This window comes from Pistacia vera, unplaced genomic scaffold (assembly GCF_008641045.1).
Source record: "Pistacia vera cultivar Batoury unplaced genomic scaffold, PisVer_v2 Contig475, whole genome shotgun sequence".
NCBI classification, from domain to species: Eukaryota; Viridiplantae; Streptophyta; class Magnoliopsida; order Sapindales; family Anacardiaceae; genus Pistacia; species Pistacia vera.
This window is the reverse complement of record NW_022196307.1, coordinates 90,991-118,875: the sequence shown is the minus strand read 5'-3', so window position 1 is coordinate 118,875 and position 27,885 is coordinate 90,991. Positions and strand designations below refer to the sequence as shown.

The window sequence follows — 27,885 nt, the reverse complement described above, 5'->3', positions numbered from 1 at the left end:
AGATTTAGCGAATGAGACCTCACTTTCTCTCTTACTCTGATAAAGTGAGAAAGAAAAGAAAGAGAGAGAGACGGTGTGTGTGTATGTGTATATATGTTGCATTGGATCCTTCGCCCAAGTGGGTTTCAAAAGCCTCTCTCTTCTCCAACCTTCTCTCACTCTCATTCATCTCAATTCGAGTAGTGGCTTGAGAGCTATAGTCCAAAGAAGTTTTGAGTTTGAGAGAGAGATGAAATGACATAGACCAGTACTTACTTACACTAAACAAACAAAAAAGAAGATGATGTGGTGATTCTATACATCTTAGGAAGCCATTTTCTTTTCTATTTTCTCTTAGACTTTCTCAGTCTATATATATTATTCTTGTTGTCGTTTTGTTTTGGTTGCATCTTTGGTCCAATTCTTGTCTTTTTAATCGTTTTTTTCTCTTCATGTACTCAAAATTCAAATCTTTTTCAATTATGGGTGTGTCCAATTCCGAGATGTTTCTCTCTGCTGAGAAAGATCTAAATTCCTTGGAATTAAATTTCTTGGCAAAACCAAGACCAAGAGTGCCAACGTTAGAATTTCATCAAGATCACGACTGTCATAACAATATTGCAACTTCCCAAGATTCGGAGCTTTGTGAAGAGAAACGAGTGGTTGATTTACATGGAAAAGATGAAGCAAAAGAAGAGAAAGATCAAGAAAATAAATGCAAGGGTTCTGCTTCTTCTTTGAAGATACAACTGCCTTCTTTAGGAGAATTCAAGGTTGAAGAAGAACAAGAAGAAGACGGCGATGGGTTCAAGACTCCAAAATCTTTGGATCAGAAAATCCCGGTGATGCTTCAATGTCCACCTGCACCAAGAAAACCAAAAACACGTCCATTGCCAAAGAGAAAATTGCCTCAACAACGAAGAATTCTTCATGATCTGTCAAATGAGATTGAAGCTTTGTTTCCTCCAGCTCTTCGAGCAGATCTCGGTAACAAGATTAAGAAAGTTAGACAAGAAACTCATGCTAACTGATGTTCATCATCGAACGATCGTTCATGTATGTTCATCTGTGAAGAAAGTTATTTCTTTTCCTTAATTACTTATCTTTCTGTCTAATTTCCACGTAGAACGGCAGTTGGAAGTGGTATATCAATGCTAAATGTTCGAACATTTCCATATTTAATTTGGTTCAGAGTTTTTCCTTTTTCGTTTACTGTTTAAGAATTTTGTAGTATTAGGGCAATGTCTGGGCTATGGATCACATCAGATCTGAATCTGTAACTTCAGTGCAAAAGATCAAAACTGAAGTACACACGACATAATACAAGTAAACATAGGATCCTAGCTAATTATACTGCTACTTATCTAAGAGCTCTTTTGTTTCTTAGAGATTCTCTTTGGTGTCTTATCAACATTGATTAACAATGGAGGTCTCTTTCTTTCTTTCTTTCTGGACTCATGATCAAGTTAAAAACTTGATTGCACACATTGACTTTAAACTGTTAAAAAAAAAAAAAAAAAAAAAAAAAAGGAAATGGGGTTGCATTGACTTTACCAAGAGAAGCAAACATCCTCTCTCTCTCTCTCTTCCCTGGTTTTAGCCGTGTCTTGAGGGATATTCCTTACCGTTACTAATTCATATGACAGAAATTATCACAACAGTAATTAAATTAATTGATGATGTCTCTAACTTCAAGATAGCTTTTCCCTACAGCTGGTACTGGGTATAGTTAAGATTAAAAGTACTGTTGATGTTTGCAGTCTACACTTACAAAAAAGCCAAGTTGCTTTTCTCTTTTATCGCAAAAGATGACATCTAAATTATTGGAGCTCGCAAAAAAGGATGTTGTCCCAACTATCACTTCTATCGAACTAACTTTTTCTGCTATATATCAATCAAAACCTTCATCTTGAAGGGTAGGTAGGCTAGGCTAGCTGATGGGTATGCATATTTCAATATCTTTAAATCTTTTGTTCAGTAAAATCGTTTAAGAGAAGAGCAGCTTGTATCATCTGGAGGATCTGGTTCAAACTCAAGAAAATGAGGTGGTAGATTCTTTTGCTGTTAAGAATTTTGATAAGCTGATATGGAATAAGAAGAAAATTTAGGATTGGAAAGGGACAAGTAGTGATAGCCATTCAGGAAAATTTAACTTGTAAGCAAATATTAGCTTTGTTGGTTTCTGGATTACAGTAATTCGTGTTTAGACTCTCTAATAAGTAAAGAACAATGAAGAGGGTTTTTTTGTTTTTGGTAACCGGGGTGTTCGAACCAGTTTATCCGTATCTCTATTAATTTTGAAATCCATTAAATACCTTACAAGCTCAAAGGATTATGTAAATCACAATGTGATAGATGATCCTACGGATCGAGCTTAGAAACTCAATAAAGAGAACAAACCTCCTTAATCGTCAGACTTCCAGGTCTCCTAGGTGAAAGCCATACCTCCTGACCGACCGAATTCCCTACTTCCCAATCTTAGAGATCAAAACATAGAGATAAATTACAAGTAAATTAAATTAATATGAAATTTAAAAATTTTGTTGGTCAAGGCCACTCCTAACCACAATGCGATTGCAGTAATTTCTTGGTTGAAATCAAGAGTCTTAAACCACTCAACTCAAATCACGGGTTGCTTGATTGAATATTCAATGACATTAATATCGGGGATGTTTAGTGTCAAATTCACCAATGATTGAGTTATAGCCATTGATCTTGGAACCAAACAGTACTTCCACCAAGGGCAAACAGGTTTCGGTTCTAATTCAGGATCCAAGCACCTCAGTATGAGAAGTAATTTTCATTGGACTAGAGTTGGTCCTGAAACGTTGGACCAAAATTGATCCAAATCTAGTCCCTCTTGCGGGCTATGCTTTGACAAAGAGGAGAAAAGTGATCAATCCAGCCAGTTTCATGGGCGGGAACAAAGTGGATCGAGAAGTTGCGGTCCAGGAATGAAAAATAATGGATTTGTAACCAGGAAACGACAGCCTGGATTTAGAATCCTTCGGGCTATCAAGTTGGTAGCTGGATCCGAGCGTATTTGCTGTCAGCCCTTAGCCCAAGTTTGTCTAGGCCTGGTTCGTTCATTGGCTCCCTTATCAAAACGTTTCTGTTTTGTTGACAATTAAAGCAAAACTTTTGTCAAATATGCTGGAAAAAGTAAGGATTCATATACTGTTCATCATAATTTTCTTCCGTTTGAACCATTAGATTGATATAATGTGGTAAGAAGACCGGCTCCTTTGACCGATCATTATGATTAGATCTCAATTTTCTTTTGTGAAGACCCACAGAACACAAATAATCATTAAACAAATAGAAAAAAAAAATGATAAATCTCAGATATCACTCAATTAAGACTGATAATATTGCTTGAATCAGTCAACTCTACTCTTTTATGACTTTGGGCTTCTTTTATTTGTCTACTTCAAAAGCTATGAAACTGGATGTATATCAAGGTATAATCCACACCTCAATTTTTTTTTCCCTGCTGCACATTTTTAGTAAAATTAAACAATTTTTGTTGTTTTCCAGTGTAAATTGAATCTAGATATCTAAGTATTATAGAATCACACCACACGTTTGGATTAATCCAAAATGGTTCGTCTTCAGAGAAAATAAATAACACTTTTTGAAGATTGATGATTGATAATTGATGTTGTTGGTGGTGGGTAGTTATCTTTCTAGCTGGAACATGTAATTTAATAGTGAAAGGAGGAGTTCAATGGGGTTTCTCTTCTCAGGCCCGTTAACTGCGTAACACATGGGTCCTGGAAGCAAAAGCTTGTTCTCAGTCAGCACAAGCTGGAGTAGCTTGTGGACTCAAGAAAAAGTTCACACTTGATTAGGGTTAAGACTTACTTTCACATAGCTTGGAATTGCAAGCCTCTAAAGCAGAGAAGTGTTTTTCTATTTTATTTCATTACTTGCTTTCTTGGATCCTCTTTTTCCACTTCATTATGAAAAGCCATTAAATTTTTTCTAAGTTAATCCCTACATGATCGTTTTCCTGTTATGCCCTTGTTCTCTCTGCAACTATTATGGATGTAATTGTTTATGCATTGATTTTCAAGTCTTGAAGAAGTTGTGTCGTGAGTAGGGTAAATAAGTCATATTATGGGAGACAGTTTCTGATCCTCTCCTGGACCCTTGCCTCGATTTTCTTCATCTTTTTTCTGGGTACAGAATGATTCTGTTTTTTTTCTCTCTTGTCAACAAAACCAAGGAAAGGGGAAAAACTAATCACACATATGATAAGACCTCTTACTAAACTTGTGTTTTCATTGACCCACCTCTGTTTGTTTTTACTCTTTTCTCTCTCATGTAAGCATAGTACTACAGTACAAGTGAACCATATTTATATGGACTTATCTTAAGCTCAGTTCATCATCAATAATCCATCAAAGATTGCCGCTTTCATGTTGACAGTGTGGAAAAACAAAACGCCGAAGCAAATGATAGCCATTTACTCACTTCATTTCTAGTACCTGAGGTCACTTCATTGGACTTTTTATATAACTAAGATCAATCAACACAACCTTACAAGTGAACTACTTGGCAAATAAATGGCTCAACAGGTATTAGTTTGTCTTCTCTCTCGTTTTTATTTAGATTTTTCCATCTGGAGTCTTCGATCTTTTCCTATAATTTCTCTGCTACTGGGTCTACCTTTTCTTTGTCATGTTGTTTTTTTTTTCTTTTCATAGTACATTTCTTTTATCTTGATATTTTTTTTACTGATTTGATTGTAGGAAGAGGGCTGGCCCCTGGGTTTGCAGCCTCTTAATGCGAGAGTTAGGTTAACTAGAAATGGTGATTTTTCTGGTTCAGTATCATTCAACACTTTGATTACCGGTTCTCCAACTTCCTCTGATTCCTCTTCAGATTTAGACACAGAGGTCAGTTTTAAGAACTGAAATCTATGGTTCTTTTATTTCTTTTGTTTTTGGGACAGTACGTGGTCTGAGAATTCACTGATTCAATTTCAGTAGTCTTGTCTCTGGAGCCTGCTGTCTTATCATTTCAGTTTTCAGAGAAGCGATTTTGACATGCTTATAATGTAGCACTGTATTTGTTCTCTTTTATGCCAGTATATTCTCTGTAATTTAGGCTGGAATTCTTCATTTTCCCCAATGCTAGTTAACAATTGGCGAGGCCATGTAACTTGGCGCCTCTCAACCAATATTCAAAGTTCAGTTTGTACTAGCTAGCACTTCATAGTTTTGGTACTATTGCTTGATTGACTGAACATGCCACAGATTATCTGAAGATGCCACAAATCTTTGGATCAGTCGTCAGTTGAAGGACCTTATACTTGATATAATTCTGCTTATAGTTCAATCTTTTTGTTAAACTATATCTGCAGCAGGTTTGCTGCATGCAGTAATTATCCTCTTGTTCTTGTACTTGATATGGTTGATTTTTAGTCACTGTACTAGTCACTACAAAAAGTACGCTATTATGTTAAACTGTTCAAATTTACTGTACCCGAATAATTTCGAATAGTTTATTAGAATAGGACAGTGTACTTGGCGAAGAAAGTAAAGAAAATAGTTCCATTACAGTAAGGTGTATACAGAGTTTCTCCGTAATGTGAATTCAATTAAACAACTTGAATAATATGCTCCAGAGAATTCTGAAATTTCACATTATGAGTTGAAATTAACCTGGTTTAGGAGAATTAACTTGTATCTTGTCTCCTGACTTGCAATTTCAATGCTGGAATGAATCTAGAATTCTGCAGCCCTAGATTATGTGTGTCTAACTCTAGTATAATTGGTTTCAGTCTACAGGGTCATTCTTCCATGACAGAAGCATAACACTTGGAAGCCTTATAGGCGTTTCCAGTATCTTTGAGCTCTCTAAAAGATCAATAAGAGGAAGAAAATCAGAAGCAGTAGTAAAGGAGAAAAAGAGCAACAACAAATCAAGAACTTGGTTGTTCTCTTTATGCTCAAGGGATAGCACTGATGCTGCGAATGTCAACAACAATAACCCTCCATCACTTGGCCACTTTCTTGCAGTGGAAAGAAGAGCTGCAAATGGTAATGGATGTAGAAGGAATCCGCTGAGCCCTAACGATATTTATGGTCCTGATGAGCTTGCCATGGCTCAGCCTAACTTAGAATCAAATTCACTTTTTGTTAACGGTCGTATCGCTCCTCCTCAATCAAGTCCATGGCATGGTTCAGAGATTGATATGAGAAACAATGGAGGATTAGAACATGTTAATGGCTGTGGAATTCCTGAGCTGTTTTCATGCATGTGTGGACAAGGACAACCCTCCCATTAAAGTATGGCTAGCTCAAATTCATTTATTAATATCCCTTATTTGTGATTGAATTTTATGTTCTAGGAACAAATAAACTTTGTTTTCAAATGTAGGTTCCATATTCCAATAGACAGAAAACCAGTTTCTATGTTACACCGGCCCCTAGCGTTTCCTTATCATAGATTTATATTTTATTTCTGCAGTTTGTTCAGTTTGCTGACATGGATTGTTGAAGTACTGTTGCAGTCTTCTTGCACAGTTGCACTATACAAAAAAATATGGTTTCCTGATTAGATTTCTTCTTACGCAAAGATAGGCGTTGAAACTAAGCACATCAAATTGATTTGTATTAAGCTTTTAATTCCTGAATTTGCGTATTAGAATGATTCAAACCTCTTGAAAAAAGGTTGTCAGCTTGTGAGTGGCGGCTTTGTTTGGTTGTTGTGATTAGGCCACGTATTTTCCCGTTTAATGTGAATTCTCAGCTGTCCTGGTCTGGATTCATACTGGGAAATTTCAACATGAGTCTAAAGCTTCCTTGTCTAATTTAAGATCCCATGACCATGAAAGTGACTCTTTCTCAAGATATTTCTCCCATTAATTACTATAATAAGTAATTAGCCAGTCAAGCCACATTAAGTTAAGTTTACAGTGATGACCATTGATTGATTAAAGTAAAGAAGAAGATTAATCAACCAAACAGTAAGAATAACCTCAAGAGGTTGACATGGTAGTCATCGAGGTTTGTTTTATTTTTTAATTTTTTATTTGAATTTTAAGTTCATTTACCATTTTGTAACTTATCTAATTCTTTCGGTTTGTAGATTTGACAAATTAAACGAAGATATATTATTTTATAAAAATTCCACAACGCACCCAAAGAAGATAAACACGAATTCTGACATTGTTATAAGTTAGTTACAAGGTCTTAATCAACCTGCCTGACTCCCATCATCAACCAATGGAAATTTCTAATAGTGCAATGTAGACCGTCCAATGGACTGGACCCACTTGGAAAAAATTATGAGAATAGGACCCAGAAAACTAGTGAATATGAGAGATGGGCATTGGCCATGACAGAACCCATGCATGATTCATCGTAAAGAGCTCTTCTACATGCTAAACAACAATAACAGCGCAGGTATATGTTAAGAGTAATGCTACTATAATAATTAATTTTAATTTAATATTAATCAACGGTCAAGATTTTATCATATTATTTAATACATAAATTTAGTGTATAATTACTAGTCTTTTCCGAAATGTTATTGTTTGCATATTCACACAAAATAATTTCACCAAAAACATAAAAGCCCCAATATGCCCCTGCCCCAGCCCCAGTCAAGTTAGGTATGCCTGTGCTCTCTCAGCCCTTCATTTCACAATTCATACACTCCACGTGTCAACATCTTGTCGTATCATCTTCATTTGGATTTTGGCCCCATGATCACATGCCCACCAACAGTCAAACAGTGACTCTTTTCTTTATATTATTTTATTTTTCAATTTATTGAAATTTATACAAGAAAAACAAAATAATATTATCAAATGACGTATTACATTTAAACAAGAGAAAAAGATTTAAAGCTTGGTGGGGTCAAAATCTCAACCCCAAACAAAAACAATTCATATCCTTGACTTAAAGTAGGTTTTAATAATACAAGTATTTGAAGCAGCCATTGAAGAATGTTGAATTTCACTTTGAAGTAGATAAAGAATTCTTTTTTTTTTTTTCTCTTTTTTTTTTGTTTTAAACCAACTTAGGCAGCTAACATACTCTCAAAATGACCAAAGGCTCCTTCAATCTCAAGTTCATAAAGATTACAACAATATGACCCAAGCATCCATTACCAAACTTACCAACCCGAACCTGCAACTCATTTTCCTTTGCTTATTTCCCAAATCTACATAGCAAATGGACCACTATCTATATTTACCAACTGGGGCCAGTAGGCAATAGCAAAAGGGGTTTCCTTTCCTTGATTTTTGTCATTTCCCTTTTTCCTTATTAGAAATAAGGGGGATTCTTGATCACCAAATGGAATCTTTGATTATCAAATGCTTTGAAGTATCAAGGCTTATCAACCCACTCATTATCAGCAGCAATTCTACCAGAGCCCCGGCCACCCATCTTACCAAACGAACCCACTGCAGTTAACCCTTTGAAGCTACTGCTTCCCTCGCTGAAGTTGCAGGACTTCCTAGACTTTCTCAGTTTTGGTGAGCCAATGTCACCACTGTCAAGATCACCATAATCCTGATCCTTGATTTTTGCAACCACCAGACGAGCAATGGAGCTTCGGCAAAAGGGGCAAACTGGAGGCGTTAAGCAAGCAGTCGTAGGGTTAGGCTTGTTGTGGCAGCAGAGGGCTAGAGTACATTGCGCACACATCTGGTGGCCACAATCTTCAACTTCAATATTACATACTTGCTCAAAGCATATGCAGCATAGCTCTGTATCACTGGCCTGCATTATATGTGAATATATCAATCCGTCATTTCCCATAAATTTGTAAAAGTTCATATATACACTTAACAGAATTGTAAAAGATATGGCTCCAAGTACATTGACAGAAAATGACCCTATCAGCTAACTACTGAATAATTTGAAAGAAGCTTAAAAAACATCACCGCGGAGAATTTCCCAAATTCAGAACTTTCGGACTGAGTTCAAAGAATTTTGTAACTGGTTCAGTACTTGAGCTAATATCAGTCCATAAAGCAACAAAGTTAAGATAGCCTATCAAGCTACTCAAAATTGCAACAAATGTGTAATTATGGCTAATTTTCCACAAACTCTCAGTGGAACACTTGTGGTCCACGGTTCAAGATATGAATTTCTTGGGGGGTTGGCATCTTGTGGGTCATTTGTTTTGTTAGCAATTGGAGTAATCGCTATGAGTTTGAACAAATGAGGAAAAGTTTTCAAAGTTTAAAATTTTTTAAAATTAATGAATTTAGTTTAAATATTCAACCAAGTTCACCAGTTTCAAACTTAAATATTCCACTGGGTCTCTATAATTCAAATTTTGGCACTTTGCTAAATTAAGATTGATATATTGCAATTAATTTTTTTTTCCTTCAAAAGAAATTACCTCAGAAGTATTGTCATCTGTCCCAACATCAGAATACGAAGGGGAAGGAAGCGAGTATGCAGTATGCTTGAGGATATTCTTCTCTCTCACCCTGTTTGCCTCCAATAGGGCCTGTTCTAACAGAGCCTTTGCATCCCTATCAAGCTCACTGATGAATTTTAGAGGTGCTGGCCATACAAGAGGCTCTGCTGATGCAGGATCCAACAAGGCAGCAGAAGCTCCATGTTTATGCTTCAATGCAACTACATATGGTATCCTCCTACACAAAGAAGACCATGTAACAACATCACCATACCATTAGTTGCAAATCTTTGGAAAAATCAGTCAGAGAAAAGACAACCAGTGCAGATGTTTTGTATTGATGAATAAATTCATGAAAAAGAATATTCACAAATAATGAGCATCGAAGAGAAAAGTTTGTCCACCATAAGCTTGTTTCATGAAAATTGATGGCAAGAAACAGGACTCAAAAGATACAAGAAAAATTAACAGGTGGTAAATGATTATTAAAGGGTTTCTAAAGTACTGCAGTTTCAAATTTCAATACCATGTTGATGGCCTCAATTTAGTGCAACGACCTTGTTTACAATTGCGAATTTGAAAACTGAATATATTATGCAATTCAATTTTCACAATACATCCAAACTTGCCCTGGCTGTTATGCAATTGGAGTTCAAGCTCTTAATTTAAAACAGCAACAAAGAAACTAATATAGATTGCGTGAAGAGGATAAAAGAAACAAAATCAAATTCACTTGGATGGACTTTTAATATAAATTAACATATGTCACAAATCAAGAAAGGAATTCATTTTTACCCAGATGCATCTCTTTGAACACGATCCGCACCCCACGCCAGCAGTGCACGCACGCAATCAATCGATCCCCCTCTAGCTGCCAAATGAAGAGGAGTGCTTCCTGGGCAACTGCAATCAGTAATCTATCAATCTCCAGAACAAATTTAACACCAAAAATTAACAAAAACCAAAAGAACTTAACAAAAATTATTACCCATATCCACCAGTTGAAGCACAGACAAGAGCACCACGGTTTAGCAAAATATGCACGCACTCAGGCCGTTTTTGGCGAGATGCCAAGTGCAACGGTGTGGCTCCCCTACCATCTCTAATGTTCACAAACCTTGCGTATCCCCTAAAAACCAATTCCAAGTAACAAATAAAATTAGTATAAGCCAAATAAATCTAAATATCATAGTAGCCATATACAGATGATAACCTACCAAGATACAGCCACAGGGCTAGATTCAGCAGCAGCGAGAATGGCTTGAAGGCAATCAGCATGGCCATAATAAGCAGCATAGTGCAAGCAGGTTCTTCCAAAGATGGAATCGAACTTCAATATCTGAAAATTTTCATAGATTAGCCACATAATGTTTAATTCCATGGTCATAAAAGAATAATAAATTACAAAAATAACCAAAATTTGGGACTTTGTTATACATTTGCTCCAGCTCGAAGAAGCCTTTTCACACAGCAGATCTTCCCATGCATTGCAGCCAACATAAGCGGAGTCTAAACAAAAACAAAATCAGAGAGATCAATCTATTTGAAATAACAATAGAGATGCGACATTCACATAGAAATATAAAAAAACAAAAAATGGTTACCTGCTTGTAACGATTCAATACGTCTGGCTTCACAGATCGATTCAAGGCAAAATCTAAAATCTGCAAATCAAACAAAACAACAAGAACCCAGAAAAACCCATCAATAAAAAAATAATTAAAAATCCAAAGAATGACATCAAACTTTGACCAAACAAACCATAAAAAATCAACAAAAAGAAACAAACTTCAGTTTAAAGAAAAAAAAAAACTGAAATGAAATGAAAAAATCAACCTCGATCTGGCCATTAGCAGCAGCAACATGAAGAACTGAGTGGCGATCATAAAGGGTAGTATGATGTACGAGATTGGGGTCTTTCTCTAACAAATCATTAACCATATCAATATCACCATACTGAACAGCAGTGAAGAGTTCATGTTCTTTACTCGTCGTACAACTCAGTCCTTGACCCATCTTCTCTCTCTCTCTCTTTTTTTCTTTTCCTCTCTTATTACTCTCTCTTTGTTTATACTTCAGAGGGTGTGCACTTCACCACCATATAGGTTCTTGGTGAAGCGCCACCTTCAACCAGAGGTGGTGGTGGAGCTTTCCCTCTCTCTCTCTAAATAAGCTATTGAAGCATAAAAGTCTTACATTTAAGTAGTCGTTCTTGGCTCTTACTAAAGTCTTAATAAGAGCGAGTGATCAAAGTCTTTGTATTGGTATTGGAGTTTGTAACTGCCCGAAGAGCGACGTACCTGACCGTGTCAGTGTGGGCAGTTACCCTCACTCAGTTTGGGGCAACTGTCAGATATTTTTTCGGGCAAGATATAGATTCCCTTCAAATAGTAAACTGACTTCAAACAGCGTTAAAATCACCAGTCAAATTAAACCTTCTATTACTCCCCTTTATATTTTATTATAATGTTTACTAGTCCAACGCTTTGATTTTTCAATTATATTTTTGTTTATTTAAATTATATTATTACAACTTTATAAATAAATTCATATAAAATATATTTAATATATCCGATAACATTAGATATTAAGACATAAAATCTTTCTAAAACTTTATAATTAAAAAAAAAATCTGTTTCGTTTTTTGTTTTTTTAATAGAAAGCGCGTTATAAAAAAAAAAAAACGCTCCCAACTACCTCTATTGATCTTGGCCGTTGAAACTCGCGGTTTCTTTTTTTGACCGTTGAATTTTCAGAGGGTAGATTTGGAACGGTGAATGGAATTGTTGTTAACAGGCTGACCGGAGCTGTCTAACTTTAATCCCTTTGAATTAGTGAGGCCGTAATAAATTTTGCTCGATAATAAGAATGAATAATCAGTTTGACTTTAGGATTCCCGTCTTTACCCCTAACTTTGTCTCACTATTTACAAGTCAACCCGTGCCAGTTTTAATCTTCAAACCATGACAGTGACACTGGCAAAAACAGTGTATTTAATATAATTGGAAAATTATATTTGGAGTAAGAAAGAATGGTGGACCGGAAGGGAATGGATCATGTGCATATATATAGTGTAAATATTATTATATGATTGAGTTTTTTTTTTTTTTTTAAACAGGGTGTTTAGGTTAGATTGTACGTATATCGATTAATCCCTATAAGAACTAGTATAATATGTATCATACTGTCATGATTACCTGTTTAAATCTTGAAAGTCATACGATTTTGAATAAATTCGATAAATATATGATTTTGAAGGTGATCACAGCGTATAATTTGCTTCTTATAATGGTTTCACTTTGAGTGAAAACGAATAATGCAAAGACATAAATGCTCATGTAGAAGATGGGCCATTCGACAAAGATGTCCTCCAATCTTGCTAATATATAGACTTTTTGGATAAGCGATCGCATCTCTCATAATTCAATTACCAATAATTTATGAATAAAAATTAATGTTTAGTGTAGGTCAAAACTAGCTTTAAATTCATTAATCTTTCTAGGATCATATAAAGAATATAATATTATAACATAACATAAAGTAATTAAATAAGTATATATCAACATGATGAGTATGTCACAAGATGCATGCTTATTATATATGTTGAATGCTATATAGTATTATTTGTTGATAAAATTGAAACAAATTTAACCCATACGATTAAAGGACTTAATCATATATGCACCGTAAAAGATGTCCCTCATAATTAGAATTTAGGTGTTATGTATATATTTTAATGATCAAAGTGTTCTGGTAAATTTGTGCATACTTTAACTAGTTTTTTGGAACCCTAAAATTATCGACTGGATAAGAGTTTTAAGAACCATCCCTATTAGGGGTCGTGAGACTCAAACTCTATTAATAATCATGAGAACTCGAACTTGAAAGACTGTATTAAATCTTTATCTTATTCTTTTATCAAAAAAAAAAAAAAAAACTCGAACTTGAAAGATCATTTTAAATCCTCTTTTGTTGTTTTACCATCAAGCCACACTATGCCGGTCTTATTTTCCAACAAAAAGAAAAAGTAATAAGGAGAATGCTCAAACAAAGAGAAAACCCACTTTGGTTTTCGAATGTAAGAGCGGTAAAAAGGAAGAGCAAGCTTACATCTTTCAAAGTTAAAAAGTGATCCACTTGATAAGAGGGCAAATCTGATTCCTTATATCAGGATTAGGGAATGAGTTTTCCTTAAACTCTTTTTGTAACTTTTCCTCTCAGAATTTTAATTTGAGTTGTAATGTCTAAGCCAAAGCAAAGAATGGAGTGATTGATTTGTTAAAGTATTTTGTTAATATTTTATATGATGAGCAAGGTATAGAGTAAAAACTTGTTTTACAATTAAGCGTTTGCTTCTTAATTAAACATGGTTTGGTGATTTAATTAGACAGTCTTTAATATAATTTACATTAAGTACCCATGATTGTACTTGTCTATATATAATAATATATCTAAGCCATGTGTTATGAAAAGATTGCTGGAGATCTCTGCTCACTCCAGAGATTATTACTGTCTTTATGTAGCTTGTCAGCTAGTTAGATCTTTGGATGATCTGCCTTTTTGTGTTTCTTACTTTCGGCACTGTTTCCTGTGAAACGTAGAAATAAAAAGGTGATAAACTTCGTGATTTAAGCAAAAATATTTAGAGTTTTCCCACACTCCTAATCGTTTAATGATAGTTTCTTATCTAAAGAATTTTTAAATATCACTTTATCATCGAAATTTATATTATATTTTTAATTTTGATATTATTACGATCTTATACCATCATTATTCTCTTCTTTTTTTTATCATCACTTACTAAAACTCATAAAATCTTATTCCTATCGACTCCGTCAATCATAGATAATTGAGTGATTAGGGTTTGCGTAACTGCCATTCTCAAGTTATATTTCGATCAATCTCAACCACTAAAATCTAATATTTCATCATCAAAACACTTATCAATCTCTCCTCTTAAAAAACCTAAGTAGCGTAAACCGAATTTGTTTTTTGTTTGTTATTGAAATATAAATTAATTTGAGTAATTAAATAATATTTTAAAATTTTATAATAAACTATTATTGGGATGGAAAAAAGTTCGTTAACTCAAATATTTAGGTGTAAAGCACGTACCCATTTGAATTCCTTGTGTACATAGAAATTCAAAGTCTTAGATTAAGGTGATAATTAGACGAGAATTCTCAAATACTCTCAATTTCCTAGAGATAGTTTTGTCTCTGGCTTCTGCAGTACGAATGGTTTCATGAAACATGGTAAAGCAAGCTTCTGCGCATGCACATGTTTTTCATATAGCAATAAAATGAGAAATTCGAGGCATTCATGCACAACACCAATAGGAGAAATCAACGTGTATGAATTGAGAATTAAGAATTCTAAGTAAGACAAAACCTTGAAGCTCATGAAACTCAAAACTAAGCTTGGGAAACATGAAAAAACTTTGACCCAAAAGGCATCAAATCATGTATTTCTACATTTCCTTATTAACAAGTAACGATATATATCCATATGCATTAACCAGATGCTACTCCAATAATCTTCTAAATGGCCCCTCCACTGTTGACCATTCATGTAAACATAATGTATAAGCTTTTATGCCTTTTTTTCCCTTCTCTCTACATATATATCCAATGGCCTGACCAGGCTTTAAATTCAAGTGACTTGTGGTAAGATCGTAAGAGAATCATGAAAACGCTCAGGAACTTGATTGATATCCTAGAATCCTTTATGCAATTGAATTATATATAATATAATGTAAAGACATTGGATTATGTTTATGTGTTATATGTATGATTCTTGTTTATTTAGATCTAAATGGATCTTATCTTTGTAGTAATGTAATTAAAATCGACAAAATGTCGGTGACAGTAATAGTTTATGGTATTTACATAGAATAAGATATAGTACTGAAAATGAAATGGATTTCAGAGAGTTCAGTTTTGGGGGCACACCTATTTAACAGAGTCACATGTTCTCTGAAGCAAGATAATCAGGGTAGCATATGCATGAATTATTGGCGAAGGATGTGCTCTAGGAATTGGTCTGGATCAGTCATCACAAAGTTCTTCAATAATTCAACCCAAATCAAACACATCTTTTCTCCACATGTGACTGCTTGCTTATGTTAGATCATTAGAAGAACAAGACATAAGATTCGTATAGTAATATATGTCCTTCATGATATTCATCCTGGAATAATAATTTTTGCAGAAAGGATTGAAGAAATGCCTCGTTGATCACTTATTCTCCCTCTTGGAATAATCCTATCGTGTCCTAATTATTCACCAAAATCAATGATCTTTATCATAGAATTTCAGGGTTACACTTTATCCTAATATAGCTAAAGCATTAAACTGTATTTTTTTTCAGCATCTTCTAGGAGATCATGGTAATGGAATATAAACCAGCGGTTCACAGACAATATTTGCTTATTATAACAAAAAGATGTCTGCTACATTCTCTTGCAAATCTTTATCTACAAATACAAGTATTTTGAATCAAAGAATATTGTTGATGCTCGATTTTGACACTAACGACTCGCACGTGTAAAGTGTTATGAGAGTCTTAGAAATTACACGTGATGGACCCATGAGATTTGAATATGGTGCTGATATTATATATGTTACAGAAACATAAATAATAGACTGACAAGAGAAGTCTTTATAGTGGTTCGGATACTTAAAGCAAATCCTACATCCACTGTTATTTTATTACTCTCTGATTATTTTTCATGATATTGCCCATAAGGCATACAAAGATGAAGAAATACTTTGCTTTACAGAGAGAAATAATGACGCTCAAATCTCTGTCTAGCTCTTATATGCCCAACCTCCCTTGTCGTGAAGAGAGGTGCTCATTTATACACTTTTTAAGTCAATATAATGAATGCTTTTATAAGTTGTCCTGACACGTAGGGATCACTCTTTAATTCTTTTCTTTTTATTTTGATAAAGTTTGGACAAGTGTGCGGTCCTCATCCACTCATAGACAAAACTTGAATTTGTTAGGGTGGTGACAGCCGTATCCCTTCTGTCTTAGGGCAACGTGATAGCTCTCAGACGGTACAAAGTCTTCCTAAACTCTGATTGGTTAGTATTGATATCAATGCGATTTTTTAGGCACAACAAGTATAAAGACTACAGCTTTAGAAAATGAGTATAACTTCTTGTCAATATATCGATCTTCAGTCAAAAATACTTGTATAATTAACTAGTACTTCGAATTATAGATTTTTATAATCTCGTTTGATCATCGCTCTTTAATACTTACGAAGTTAATGTGTTCTCGTGCTCTTGAGGGATCATGACATTATGCTTACGTACTGTCTTCCTGGACTGGATAATATAAACTTTTTAATATGATCCATATAATATATCAAACAAGCTTAGAGAACTTCACTCTGTAAATTATCCAGTAATGAAACCCTTTTACTCTTATTCTGATGACTAGTAAAAACGTATGCAAGAACTTCTATTTTTTTCTTAAATATCTGATAAAGAAATATAAAAATAACACTCCACCCCACTTCCCACCCCACCTTTCAGATTGTTATGATAAGTCAATTTCATTAATTTAAAGCTTCAGGTTTGAGTTTTATACTCAAGGGTGATGTCAAACAGTCTAAAAATCTGAGCACAAGTTGGTCATTTGTGGGATTTTTCTATAGGATTAATTCAAGTGAGCTGATCCATTGTCCTTGCTTCAACTAATATTCCAACAAAATTGAACTCTCATTGGCTTTACGTTTTACGAAATACACTAATATTATTATATCCCATTTGTTCACCAATCTAATCTTAAATCTAACAACCAAATACATATATTTTTATTCTTTTCAAGTTTAAGTTATGATAATTGAGACTAAATTTAATGCCCGGTTTTTGGTTTGCATGTAGTGTCCAGAAACTTGATGCATCATCAAGCTGACTTTCTGGTTTGCATTTAGTGTCAAAATCATGAATCTATATTATTATTTCTGGTTAGATAGTAAGTTGTAACGTAATGAGATGCTTCCAAAATTAGCTAACTATCTGGACCTGCTCTTGTCACAAGAGCTTCCTGATTCCGCAAGTCTGGTAAATCTAAATCAAATAAAAGAAGCTTTTGATTAAGTTTATAACCTTCCACCTTTCTACGTGTACCAACCATTTTGACTGGAAGTGGACAATCTCGTTTATCTTTTTCAAATAATATCTTCTTCTCATTTACACCGTCGGTTAAAAATGATGAGCGACTAAATGAAGGAGATAATAAAGAATAATTGCTATTGTCACATAGAAGTCACGTTTCACTATTTATAGTAATAGAGCTTTAAAAAATGGCACATCTTGAATTTAAAAGATACTCCATGTGTCTTTCAACTTTATTTTTTATTTTTTATTTTTTTTTTATCACGGTGTTCGGGTCAGTTTACATGCATCTCAACTAATTTTAGTATCAATTAAACACTCTACAAGCCCTAATGTTTCAAGATAAGACACAAATATGGTAGATGGTTCCAAGATGCTTCGAACCCAAAAAGTTAATAAAGAGAGTAAACTTTCTTGATCGTCAGACCAATCATTTGGGGTTATGTTTCTTTCACTTGTAGAACATGATCATGTGTTCTTATACCCTTTACTAATCAGTCACATATATATCCACTTTGATTAACTACTAAATGAAGTAGAGAATAAAGAATAATTACTATTATCTAACTCTCAAGCAAAGTTTCACTATAGTATTAGGGTTTTGAAAAAATGGTACATCCGAATTTTAAAAGTTATTTCAAGTGTTTTTATTCATATTAGGGCACGATCATGTGGCCTTATACCTACATTGATCACATAGCATTGTAGTCGACGTTATAACCAATAACATAACCTCACATATTGTTGAGATATTGTGGCGCGCTTTCTTATTTTTTCTCAGGTAAAATTGTATGTAATTAAGAAAATTATTTCATAAATAATACAATTGTAAATAAGAATATAATTTAAGAATTTTATTAGGAATTGAAATATGAATCCTATTAGAAATAGAATATCACATATCCTACTATAAATATAAGGTAAGAAGCAATTCAATGTTCTGAGAAAATGTGAGAATACAAGGTATAAAAACACAATGTATTTGATGTAAGAGTTATTAAACACTATGGGTAGAATGTCTTAGAAACTGAGGTTCTTTCCGCTCTAAGTAAAACTGTAAAACTGGGATTATTTTGCACTCTAAGTAAAACTGAGATTGTTTCTACTCTAGGAATTGGATTGAGCATGGTTCGAAACTAAGATTGTTTTCGCTCTGTTAATTATGTATCGGGTTTATAGTATTTTGTACTCTCATAATCATGTTCATGAAACTATAGTGGATTTTTCTAATCCGTATATATAAACGGGTTATGTCGAACCACGTAAATATTATGTCTTTTCACGTAATATGATTTTATTACTATATTATTTATCTTGAATGTATTTTTTTTACTGCGTGATCTCCTACTACATATCTCTTGATAGAAGAAAGTAATCGGTCATCCCTTCCCCGTAACACCTCTTTAGAATTGATTTCAAATTCTACGAAATAAAAGTCACGATGAAACCTGTACATCAATTTGGACCAAATTAGTTAAGAGAAAACGACCTCGATCGTTTATTGTCATTAGTCCATACGATTTCTTCAAGCAACAGTTTTTTCAAATTAATTCGCGAAAGAGAATGGATGAAAGTGATGATAATTAATTATGTTTAATCATTTAATTAGAGCAACATTAATACTTTAACGTTAAAACAAATCAATTATGATTGCGTGGGACATGAAAGAAAATCTGGTGGTAACTTGTACGCGTATTTATACCAAGTTGCAAAGATTTAGAATTTATTAATGAAAATCTATAAGAACTCAAGCATTGTACGCAAGTGTCAATCAATTAGATAAGTTTTTGTAAACCAAGTTCATTGAATCTTGATCATCCAGTAATTCTCTGACACAATCGCAAATTGGTTTTCAAGGAGTTTTTTTTCCAAAGACAAAAATTTAACCTCAATTACTTGCAATTGAATTAAGAGTAATATAACCTTAAAAGTTAGCCGGTCGAAGAAAGTTCACTCTTTTTATTGACTTAAAAGTTAGCCGGTCGAAGAAAGTTCACTCTTTTTATTGATTTATTGGGAGATGAGTCATCTTAGGGTTACTATATTTGTAATTTACCCTATAACATTAAGTTTGTACGGTGTTTAATAAGTCTTAGAGATTAGTTGAGATACGTGTAGACTGACTCGAATACATCGATCATATGAAAAAAGAAAAAAAAAATTAAGAGTAATATTTTTCTTTCAATATATCATTATCTTCAAACTAATGGGATTATGTCTTTTGGACTCGAAACTTCCAACTCTTGGCCCATCGCTTGTTGAGTTTCTATTACTTTTTAGCTTCCCATTAACTCTTTAGCCTCCATCTTTAATTATAAATGTGAATATAATTGTTATAAAAGAGATTATTCTTATTCCTTTCTACTTACACTTTAAAGTTCTATTTTTAACAGTTCTAAAAAAAATTAAAGTAATTTAAATCAATCGAAATTAACAATAAAGTACGAGACAAATCAATTAATGTGGTTATTATAGAAAAATGGATTAATTTGTTTATGAAATCACATCCCAAAACTCTTACGATCGAGTTATTAATTCTAAATTCTACCTTGATAGAAGAAAAATCAGGTTTCATACTTATTAAAACAAAACACTCGGTATCATAAACTTGTAATCATACAAATATGGTTTAATTTGTTTATAGAATTACAACCTCGAAACTCTAACGATCAATTAATCACTTCTAAATCCCATATTGATAAAAGAAAAACATGGTGCTCTTACAATCAAATAATCACTTCTAAATCCTATATTGACCAAAGAAAGAAAAACATAGTTTCATACCTAGTATCACAAATGCCCTTTGAATTTTTTTTTTTTTTTTGTGTTTTATTTTTAATTATGATTTATTTAATTTACTTTTAATTTTTGAGAATTGTAAATATAAAAATTTGAAGTGAAAAAATGAAGGAAGTTGTAGTACAATTATAATCTCACATAATATTGGATTGTGGGCTAAAAATTACTTCATTTCTTGAGTCAAGACATGGCCCAATACTACCGTTCACTCAAACCCCGTATTTACAGCCGTCAATTAGTTTCCCTCATACCTGGATTTTTCACGGCTGATCTATACTGGGATTTACCCTTTTTAGGCTATCCTTTATCTATGCCAAATGTAGCATCACAGATCGCCATTGGTCCACTAAAGTTAAGGTTACTCCGGGAGGGCTTCCCCTAGCATTTGAAAGGGGAGAACCTAGGAACCAATGGTATTAAGATCATGAATAAGATTGCAATTGTCAGACATGTCCTTGAAACTCTAAACAATAAATTCTTGGACCCTTTGATTCCTTATAAGCAGAATAAACGGTGCTGATTTCTTGATGACATGCAAACGAGAAGTTGAGCAACCAAAAAACAAGTGGGACCTACGCGCCGGTGATGACGTAAGGCCTATGCTTCTTGTACGGCGCTGCTCAGCGGCGCCTGCCTCTTTTTTAACAATTTATTATTCGGAGCAGGGCGGGCGGGGCCGATTTGGCGTGCTTGGCGTGTTTTAGGGTACGTGATAAATATGGTCCATGTTTGGGGGGGTTAAAGAAACTGTACGGTTTATTGTTGTTATATGGGCCTATCAGCTGAAGTAAGGCCCATGAAAAATAAAATTTCTGAACCACATTCCAAGTTTCAATCCATCTAACAACATATAATTTAGTGCGCAGATTCAATATTCCACATGAGACCAATCTATTCCGAGGCAATCTTTATCTATTGGGATCAATAATTGATCTGAATGACTCTGCGCAGTGTTTATACAACTCTGTTTTATGTTTGTAAGGTTGAACTTGGATGCACATAACTGTCATTGGCTGGCCTCATGATAAAAAAACAAAAGAGAAAATCATATGATCCCTCATGTTCAAATCTCTTTGATGGTAAAAAAATAAAAAAAAAGATTTATATGATCTCCCAATAGGAGGATCTAACATAGTTTCCTAAATTAAAATTCTCTTGAGGGTAAAAAAGCAAGAGAATGATTTAATATGATTTCTCAAGTTCGAGTCTCAATGGTTACTAATAGGAGTAATTACCAGAGCTCATTTCTGATCAATAGTTTCAGAGTTCTAACAGATTAATTGAGATGCACATAAACTAGCTTGAATACCCTCAATCATTAAAAAAAAAAAAATCAATCTTGATGCGCACTCAATTTGACTTGAAGAATTTTCATTTGCTCTATGTAAGAAATAAATTTCCTATATCATTTCGCTTTTTCTTTTTTTCTTTAAAGATGAAACAGGAGGGAAAATGTAGACATTGGAAATCTTTCAAATCATTGATGCCTTTGAAGATGGTAGAAGGTTATAGAAGACAAGACCATACCTGTACACATTAAAAAACATTATCTGTTAATTAAAGAGTTGTAATAAAGACAGAAGAGAAGGCCCACGAAGGAACCAGAAATTTCATTAAAGTTGCTAGAATCCTCCTCCTAATCCTATATATAGGCTGCCCATTCCACTTCCTTTTCATCCTGAAACTGATCAAAAGCATTCAAAACAACATATCTTCAGTCGTTCTTCAACATTTAACAAGCTTCAAACTTACCAAACATGTCACTCATTCCTAGCATTTTTGGTGAGCGAAGAACCAACGTGTTTGATCCATTTTCTCTAGACATATGGGACCCTCTTGATGGGTTCTTCACCTCAGCCGTGGCCAATGTGCCCTCTTCAGCTCGTGAAACATCTGCATTTGCAAATGCAAGAATCGACTGGAAGGAAACCCCAGAAGCTCACATTTTCAAAGCTGATCTTCCGGGGCTGAAGAAGGAAGAGGTGAAAGTTGAAGTTGAAGAGGGTAGAGTTCTTCAGATAAGTGGAGAAAGGAGCAAAGAGCAAGAAGAGAAGAATGACAAGTGGCACCGCGTGGAGAGGAGCAGTGGGAAGTTCCTGAGGAGGTTCAGGTTGCCTGAGAATGCAAAGATGGAGCAAGTGAAAGCTAGCATGGAGAATGGAGTGCTCACTGTGACTGTTCCTAAGGAGGAGGAGAAGAAGCCTGAAGTTAAGGCCATTGAGATTTCTGGCTAATTAAATCAAAATGCTTGTTCCGAGATTGTGTTTATTTCGTTGGTTTTCCAGTTAATTGTCTGAAAAAAAAAAAAAAAAAAAAAAAAGCATGAGTTTGTTTGTTTGTTTTCTAATGATGTCTGTGCGAGTGATTGTAAGAAGTTTCTGAAATAATTAATTTGTGTGATTTTCAATAACCTAAAAATCTTTTATGTTCGTTTCTAAATTTGTCTAATGCGATATGGATGGGCGAATCTCTTCAAATCTCAAGTGGGTTGCAGATGGTAACAATTTTGTAATTAATGGTACAAGAAGAGCAGGCTCTTAATCCAGAATTCCAGGTTTATTTCAGATCTTAAGATGGAGAATTTGCATACATAAACTATTGTCCCTCTCAAGCCAAGACCGCAGCACCCAGTTTTTGTTTTTGTTTTTATTTTTTCTGTCTAAATTCAAAGTAAATAGGCTACTAAACGGAGAGATAATCTCACGTTGTCTGTCAGAAGAACTCTCTACAACATTCGAAGTCATTTGCAAAACCCCTTGAAGATAGATAATGAAAAAGGTGGGCAAGGCCCCGGCCCAGACGGGCCCCGGGCCTAGGCCTTCAAGATCTGGCCCTAATTTAAAAATAGGGACCGGTTCTTGAGGAATCAAGCCAAAATCCTCAAGGACCGGTCTTGGGTCCATAAGTTTTCTTAAGGCCTAAACTTGTCCTAAGACCAGTTCTATGAGCCTAAAAATTTTTAGCTTATTTTATTTTAATTTTTTATAAAATTATTTTGAACCCCTAAATTTATTATATATTTCATATATTATAAGAATGTTTTGAATATTTGTCAGAGAGTATATAATTGGATGGGGGTTTTAAAAATTAATGGGCCCGAGCATGAGACTGATCCCAAACCCGGGCCAAGGAGTGATCGGCCTGGGCCCATCCCTCCTCCCTTGGGCCTGGTCCGGACTGGTTGGGGACGGGGTTTTGGGCCCGGGCATTTTTCCTATCTCTTTATGATAATGAAGAAACGTTCCATACGTAAGATATATGACAAAAAATTATTAGGAGAATCATATCCATATGTGCTCCACTGCTCCTTACATGCAGTTTATCGTTGGTGATCATCCTGAAGTATATTTTCATCAAAGTCACATCAGATTATCAATGGCCAAGAAAAGAGGATAAATATAAAATATCACATGCCGAAAAAAATAAACTGAGACTAAATTATCCAATAACTCGATTAGCACTACAAATTAGTCATCAGGCTATTCCATTCTATTGACATTTTGATTGTGCCCTAATCCAAAGAAACGTATTTACATAGAGGTAACTTCATATGAGCCAAGGCTATCATTTAAATTCTCATAAGGCTCATTTTGTGCATCAAAATACTGCCTTCGACAAACATAAATTGCCAGCACAAGGAAGACAGACAGCCATTACCGCATGTTAGTGGAATATATGCATTGATACTGTTATCATCTTAATGCTAAAAGTTCCTTCACATTTTGTAGAACACCCTTATCATATGGATTTCTAAACTCCACCCTAGTAAAGCTTTCTCCTGGGTACGAAAATTAAAAAAAAAAAAAAATTGATTTTAATACTAACTATGAGTAAATTGTTACTGATATCCATAAGCAAGAATTATTCTGTAATCATATTCACCTGGTTCAGACTGAACAAGTTGAAACTCTGGATATTTCTTCCAGTTTATCTGAGAAAACATTATCAAGGCTATCAATTCTAAAAGCTGATCAAAGCAATATCATGTGATTCAGACATGGTCAGCAACAAGTCTCTCTCCTTCTCTCTCTCATATTTTTTTTAATTGTGGTTAGGGACTTACCCACTCATCGGTTTTGATGTTGAAGCATACACAATATAAATGCCAAGTCAGAAACACACCCTACACGGAATACATCATTTTAGATAATCTCTTGAAAACAAAATTTACATTAAGAGGGGAAAGACCAATACAAACCTGCCATAGTATTTGGAGAACAGAGAACAGCATCGTGCTAATAGCCAAATTTCCAACCAGATTAATCTACATCAAACAAAACAAATAATTGCAGGGTGCTGATGGCTGTTTCTACAATATTTACTACCAAAATTTACAAGCAAGCAACACTTCCGCAGCAAGGAAAGGGAAAGCATGACCTACCTCTAACCAATTTCTATCAAATTTTTGAGATTTTCTGACAACTGAAAAAGGGATAAGAATACAAAAATGAATAATATAACATCGAAAGCACTAATAAAAACATAATATAGAGTTGATAACAGTACAACCAAGCATAGGTTTGGTTACCCATATTTTTTAAATATATCCTTCAGTGATCGATCATCATTTTACCAATACTTTTAATCACCTAGCATAATCCCTTTTTTTTTTTGGTTCAAGTGAAAGGCAGGAAAACTGAAAACATCCTTATCATGCAATATAAGATCAGTGTCAAGTGGATAAGACAAACATTTCAAGTGTCACCAAGGCTAAGCTTACACTGAACTGAGCACACAAGGTAAGAGGCTTCGGCTGTTAAAAATCCAAGCAAAAGAGCAATGAAGAGAACATAGTTGTTCTGGCCTACACGATAACATGATCAACATTATTCTCTATTAAGGCACATAGTTTTAAGTGTACAAGTTAAGAAGTCAAAGATCAAGTATAAACTGAAATGGTTTCGAAAAGTTTTAAGGATTTAAAAGGAAATAATGCCTAATACGATATCATTACCTATACAGTTCCCAAAAGCAGGACAATGATGGTCAAACCCCTTTATGTGTGCCTTGCACGATTTACAATATCTTACCCTCCTGAGTGAAGGGGAATTCTGAAAGCAAGAAGTATAAGAACTTTAAAAACAATTAATTAATTAAATGACAATGAGACAATAAGGCCTAAAACTCATTTGGAACACATTCAATTTATCTGCATTGAGGAAGACACGATTTCACAAAGTCACTGATGTTGTCAGAAAAAAAAAATTATAAAAAGAAATGACAAATATACTTGAGGTGATAGTAGCCAACTGCTTGAGGCATTGATCAGATCCAGCCCGGAAATAATTTAGAGGCAATAAAAAAAATAGTTGAAAACACATAATTCATGTGCTTATGTTGAATAATACTGTTTTAAAAAGTAAGCCTCAATGTGAAATGCAAAATTCAAAACATCTGACCTTGTTCATTGTATAGTTGTGCATGAATGTGTGATCATGTAAGTTTTTCTAGAGATCGAAACATGAAACAATCAAAAGCTATCCTCCAGAGTCAAGAGCAACAAAAGTTAAGAAATGCAATTTTACTCAATAAGATGACAGAAATTTTATTTGCTCTGAGACCCTAAAATGAGAAAATAAAAGCAAATTCAGCTCAGTAATCATAACATTCGCTACTTATAATGCATACTACATTAAAAAATTGGCTAGTTTGGCTCTACTTTTAAACCTTATTGCCAGGTTCAACTCCAAAACCTGAACTTTCAACAAGTCTGTCCGAACAAAGAGATTCATGTGTTACCCGACCCGGATCACTTGAAAGGATCCTGCAGTTAACAACAATCATATCAGCGTAAGAAATAGTCAAATAACACAATAAGACATCAACTACGACGAGACAGATGCAAGGTTTAAAAAAACAAAAAAACAACCTACACAAACCAATTACGATAACGGCAATCTGTCCATTGAATAAAGCATCCATTAAATTTGAAACAGCTGCAAAAAGCAGGTAAACTTTAGAAAGCATTAAACTAGCAAGAAACTACCTACAATTAATTTTAAAATTTTAGCCTCCATATGAATTAAAATAGCAGAATTATCAATACTAATAGAATATTCAAGAACATAAAAGCACCTCGTCGAATAACAGCCACATAAGAACCCCAAATAAACAGTATATTGAGAAAAACGAAAGCCGGAGCTGACGCATAGACTCTAAGAATCCGCCTACTCCATCCACCAACACCTACCACTACCAGCAGCACCAAAGCTGCAAAAGCAAAGAGTTCCAAAATAAAACAACTTTAAATTTGATATATATAAATAAACAAACGTACCTGAGAGCGTGAGTTGGATAAAAAATGGTGAGCCGGAGAAGAAGCAAGGAACTAAAGAGATGGCAAATTGAGTTAGCACCACGAAGATAAATGAGACTATACAGCGACCGATTAACTGCAATGAAGCTGAGAGCTTCATGTGATCGTTTAATTGTACCATTTCTTGCGCCAAAATTTGTTCGAGTTGGGAATAATGTGCAACGACAATTAGGGAATGCTGTGATGCCGTGCTTGGGTGTGAGTGCATCGGTCTCTTTAGATCAGAGCCTTGGGCTAAACGGTCAACGTTTTTTCCATGTGACTGCAAACTGAAGGCCCATATTATTGGGCTACAGTTTGCAGATTAACTTCTCAGTTTTCAGTTAAAGCCCAATTTGACCCCAAAAATATTGATTCTATTTGAACCCCGGCTATTTACTAATTATCCCGCTCTACATTTTAATTTGTACTTTTTTCAGATTACAAATTGCCCTCCCACTAACTACACGTGGGTCAGAAATGGGATCAATTGGATCCACTCAACAAAAGGTTTCTTATAATTAATTTAATTGAATAATATAAGCCTTTTTTTTTTATAATTTACTTGACACTTTCATCATTTTGACCATATGATATTTTTTCATAAATCTCATATAGAGGTATAAAAAATTATTTAAATAGTAAAATAAAAATAAGAAATTTGTCACTAGGAAACTAAAAATAAAAAACACTTGGCAGATTTGATTGAAGTGAGGGTGAATGGAAGCAGACAATTGGGATAGAGATAAGAACGGGCTTACGTGTATCGCAGCTTTGTCCAGTTGAAGGGAAAGAAAGACAAGGCAGTAACGGTAACAGTAGGAAGCTCACCATGTTGTGACGCGATCACTTACTCCCAAATTAAGGAAAGCCCGTTGCACTAAACACCAAATATCGTTACGGCAGATCACATGCATCTGCATCATCCCTGCCATTTTCCTTGGTCCCACTTAGAGCCGACGGTGGATATAATAGGTCCCCGGGTATACTTGTGTCTCTCATTTCAAATTCTAAATTGTTTAGTACAATAGATTTCTACTACCATGATCTTCGACGGGTCGGCTTCATCTTGATAGAATTTTCTTAGTGATCATGCTTTAAGTCTATGCTTCATCTTCGACTGGGTAGTGATCAGACGGCTAAAATAATATTTTCTTAGTTATTTGAAAAGAAAAGAAAAAATAAAATATTGTAATAGACCTTGTTGTTCTTAAACAATATTATTAATTGCAATTAACTAACATCATGTACATTTATTCATGGGGTACGTTTTGATGGTCATCATAATCACCA

The 27,885-nt window shown here is 34.4% G+C and overlaps 5 protein-coding genes across 9 annotated transcripts; 3 read left to right on the top strand and 2 right to left on the bottom strand.

Annotated features, from left to right (window-relative positions):
* The first annotated feature begins 91 nt into the window (after positions 1 to 91).
* LOC116146279 (cyclin-dependent protein kinase inhibitor SMR10-like) lies at positions 92 to 1,128 on the top strand. Its single transcript, XM_031431695.1, has one exon. It carries the CDS (start codon positions 432 to 434, stop codon positions 1,008 to 1,010), a length of 579 nt encoding a protein of 192 aa, XP_031287555.1. The 5' UTR covers positions 92 to 431; the 3' UTR covers positions 1,011 to 1,128.
* A 2,234-nt stretch (positions 1,129 to 3,362) lies between these two features.
* On the top strand, positions 3,363 to 6,775 carry LOC116146277 (uncharacterized protein At3g17950-like). 3 transcript variants are annotated; one of them, XM_031431692.1, is made up of 4 exons: positions 3,363 to 3,440; positions 4,411 to 4,559; positions 4,734 to 4,880; positions 5,768 to 6,775. In XM_031431692.1, the coding sequence occupies exons 2-4, from the start codon at positions 4,548 to 4,550 to the stop codon at positions 6,272 to 6,274; spliced, it is 666 nt and encodes a 221-aa protein (XP_031287552.1). In that variant the 5' UTR covers positions 3,363 to 3,440; positions 4,411 to 4,547; the 3' UTR covers positions 6,275 to 6,775. The 3 variants fall into 3 exon arrangements, with proteins under 3 accessions (XP_031287552.1, XP_031287553.1, XP_031287551.1); XM_031431693.1 differs by lacking the exon at positions 3,363 to 3,440 and adding an exon at positions 3,817 to 3,831; XM_031431691.1 differs by lacking the exon at positions 3,363 to 3,440 and having other exon boundaries at positions 3,984 to 4,559.
* A 1,058-nt stretch (positions 6,776 to 7,833) lies between these two features.
* On the bottom strand, positions 7,834 to 11,602 carry LOC116146248 (putative E3 ubiquitin-protein ligase XBAT31). The gene is made up of 8 exons (XM_031431655.1): positions 11,206 to 11,602; positions 10,974 to 11,033; positions 10,807 to 10,878; positions 10,587 to 10,708; positions 10,358 to 10,498; positions 10,165 to 10,272; positions 9,349 to 9,607; positions 7,834 to 8,720 (listed from the first exon to the last, which is right to left on the bottom strand). The coding sequence occupies exons 1-8, from the start codon at positions 11,383 to 11,385 to the stop codon at positions 8,325 to 8,327; spliced, it is 1,338 nt and encodes a 445-aa protein (XP_031287515.1). The 5' UTR covers positions 11,386 to 11,602; the 3' UTR covers positions 7,834 to 8,324.
* Positions 11,603 to 21,921: 10,319 nt separating this feature from the next.
* On the bottom strand, positions 21,922 to 26,816 carry LOC116146263 (probable protein S-acyltransferase 15). 3 transcript variants are annotated; one of them, XM_031431674.1, is made up of 11 exons: positions 26,575 to 26,816; positions 26,373 to 26,507; positions 26,167 to 26,233; positions 25,965 to 26,061; positions 25,252 to 25,348; positions 25,018 to 25,101; positions 24,679 to 24,719; positions 24,496 to 24,561; positions 24,361 to 24,420; positions 24,180 to 24,228; positions 21,922 to 21,981 (listed from the first exon to the last, which is right to left on the bottom strand). In XM_031431674.1, exons 1-11 carry the CDS (start codon positions 26,732 to 26,734, stop codon positions 21,971 to 21,973), a joined length of 867 nt encoding a protein of 288 aa, XP_031287534.1. In that variant the 5' UTR covers positions 26,735 to 26,816; the 3' UTR covers positions 21,922 to 21,970. The 3 variants fall into 3 exon arrangements, with proteins under 3 accessions (XP_031287534.1, XP_031287535.1, XP_031287533.1); XM_031431675.1 differs by lacking the exon at positions 21,922 to 21,981 and adding an exon at positions 23,568 to 23,634; XM_031431673.1 differs by lacking the exon at positions 21,922 to 21,981 and adding an exon at positions 23,721 to 24,075.
* LOC116146264 (18.1 kDa class I heat shock protein-like) lies at positions 22,055 to 22,604 on the top strand. The gene has a single exon (XM_031431676.1). It carries the CDS (start codon positions 22,055 to 22,057, stop codon positions 22,529 to 22,531), a length of 477 nt encoding a protein of 158 aa, XP_031287536.1. The 3' UTR covers positions 22,532 to 22,604.
* Positions 26,817 to 27,885: the final 1,069 nt, after the last annotated feature.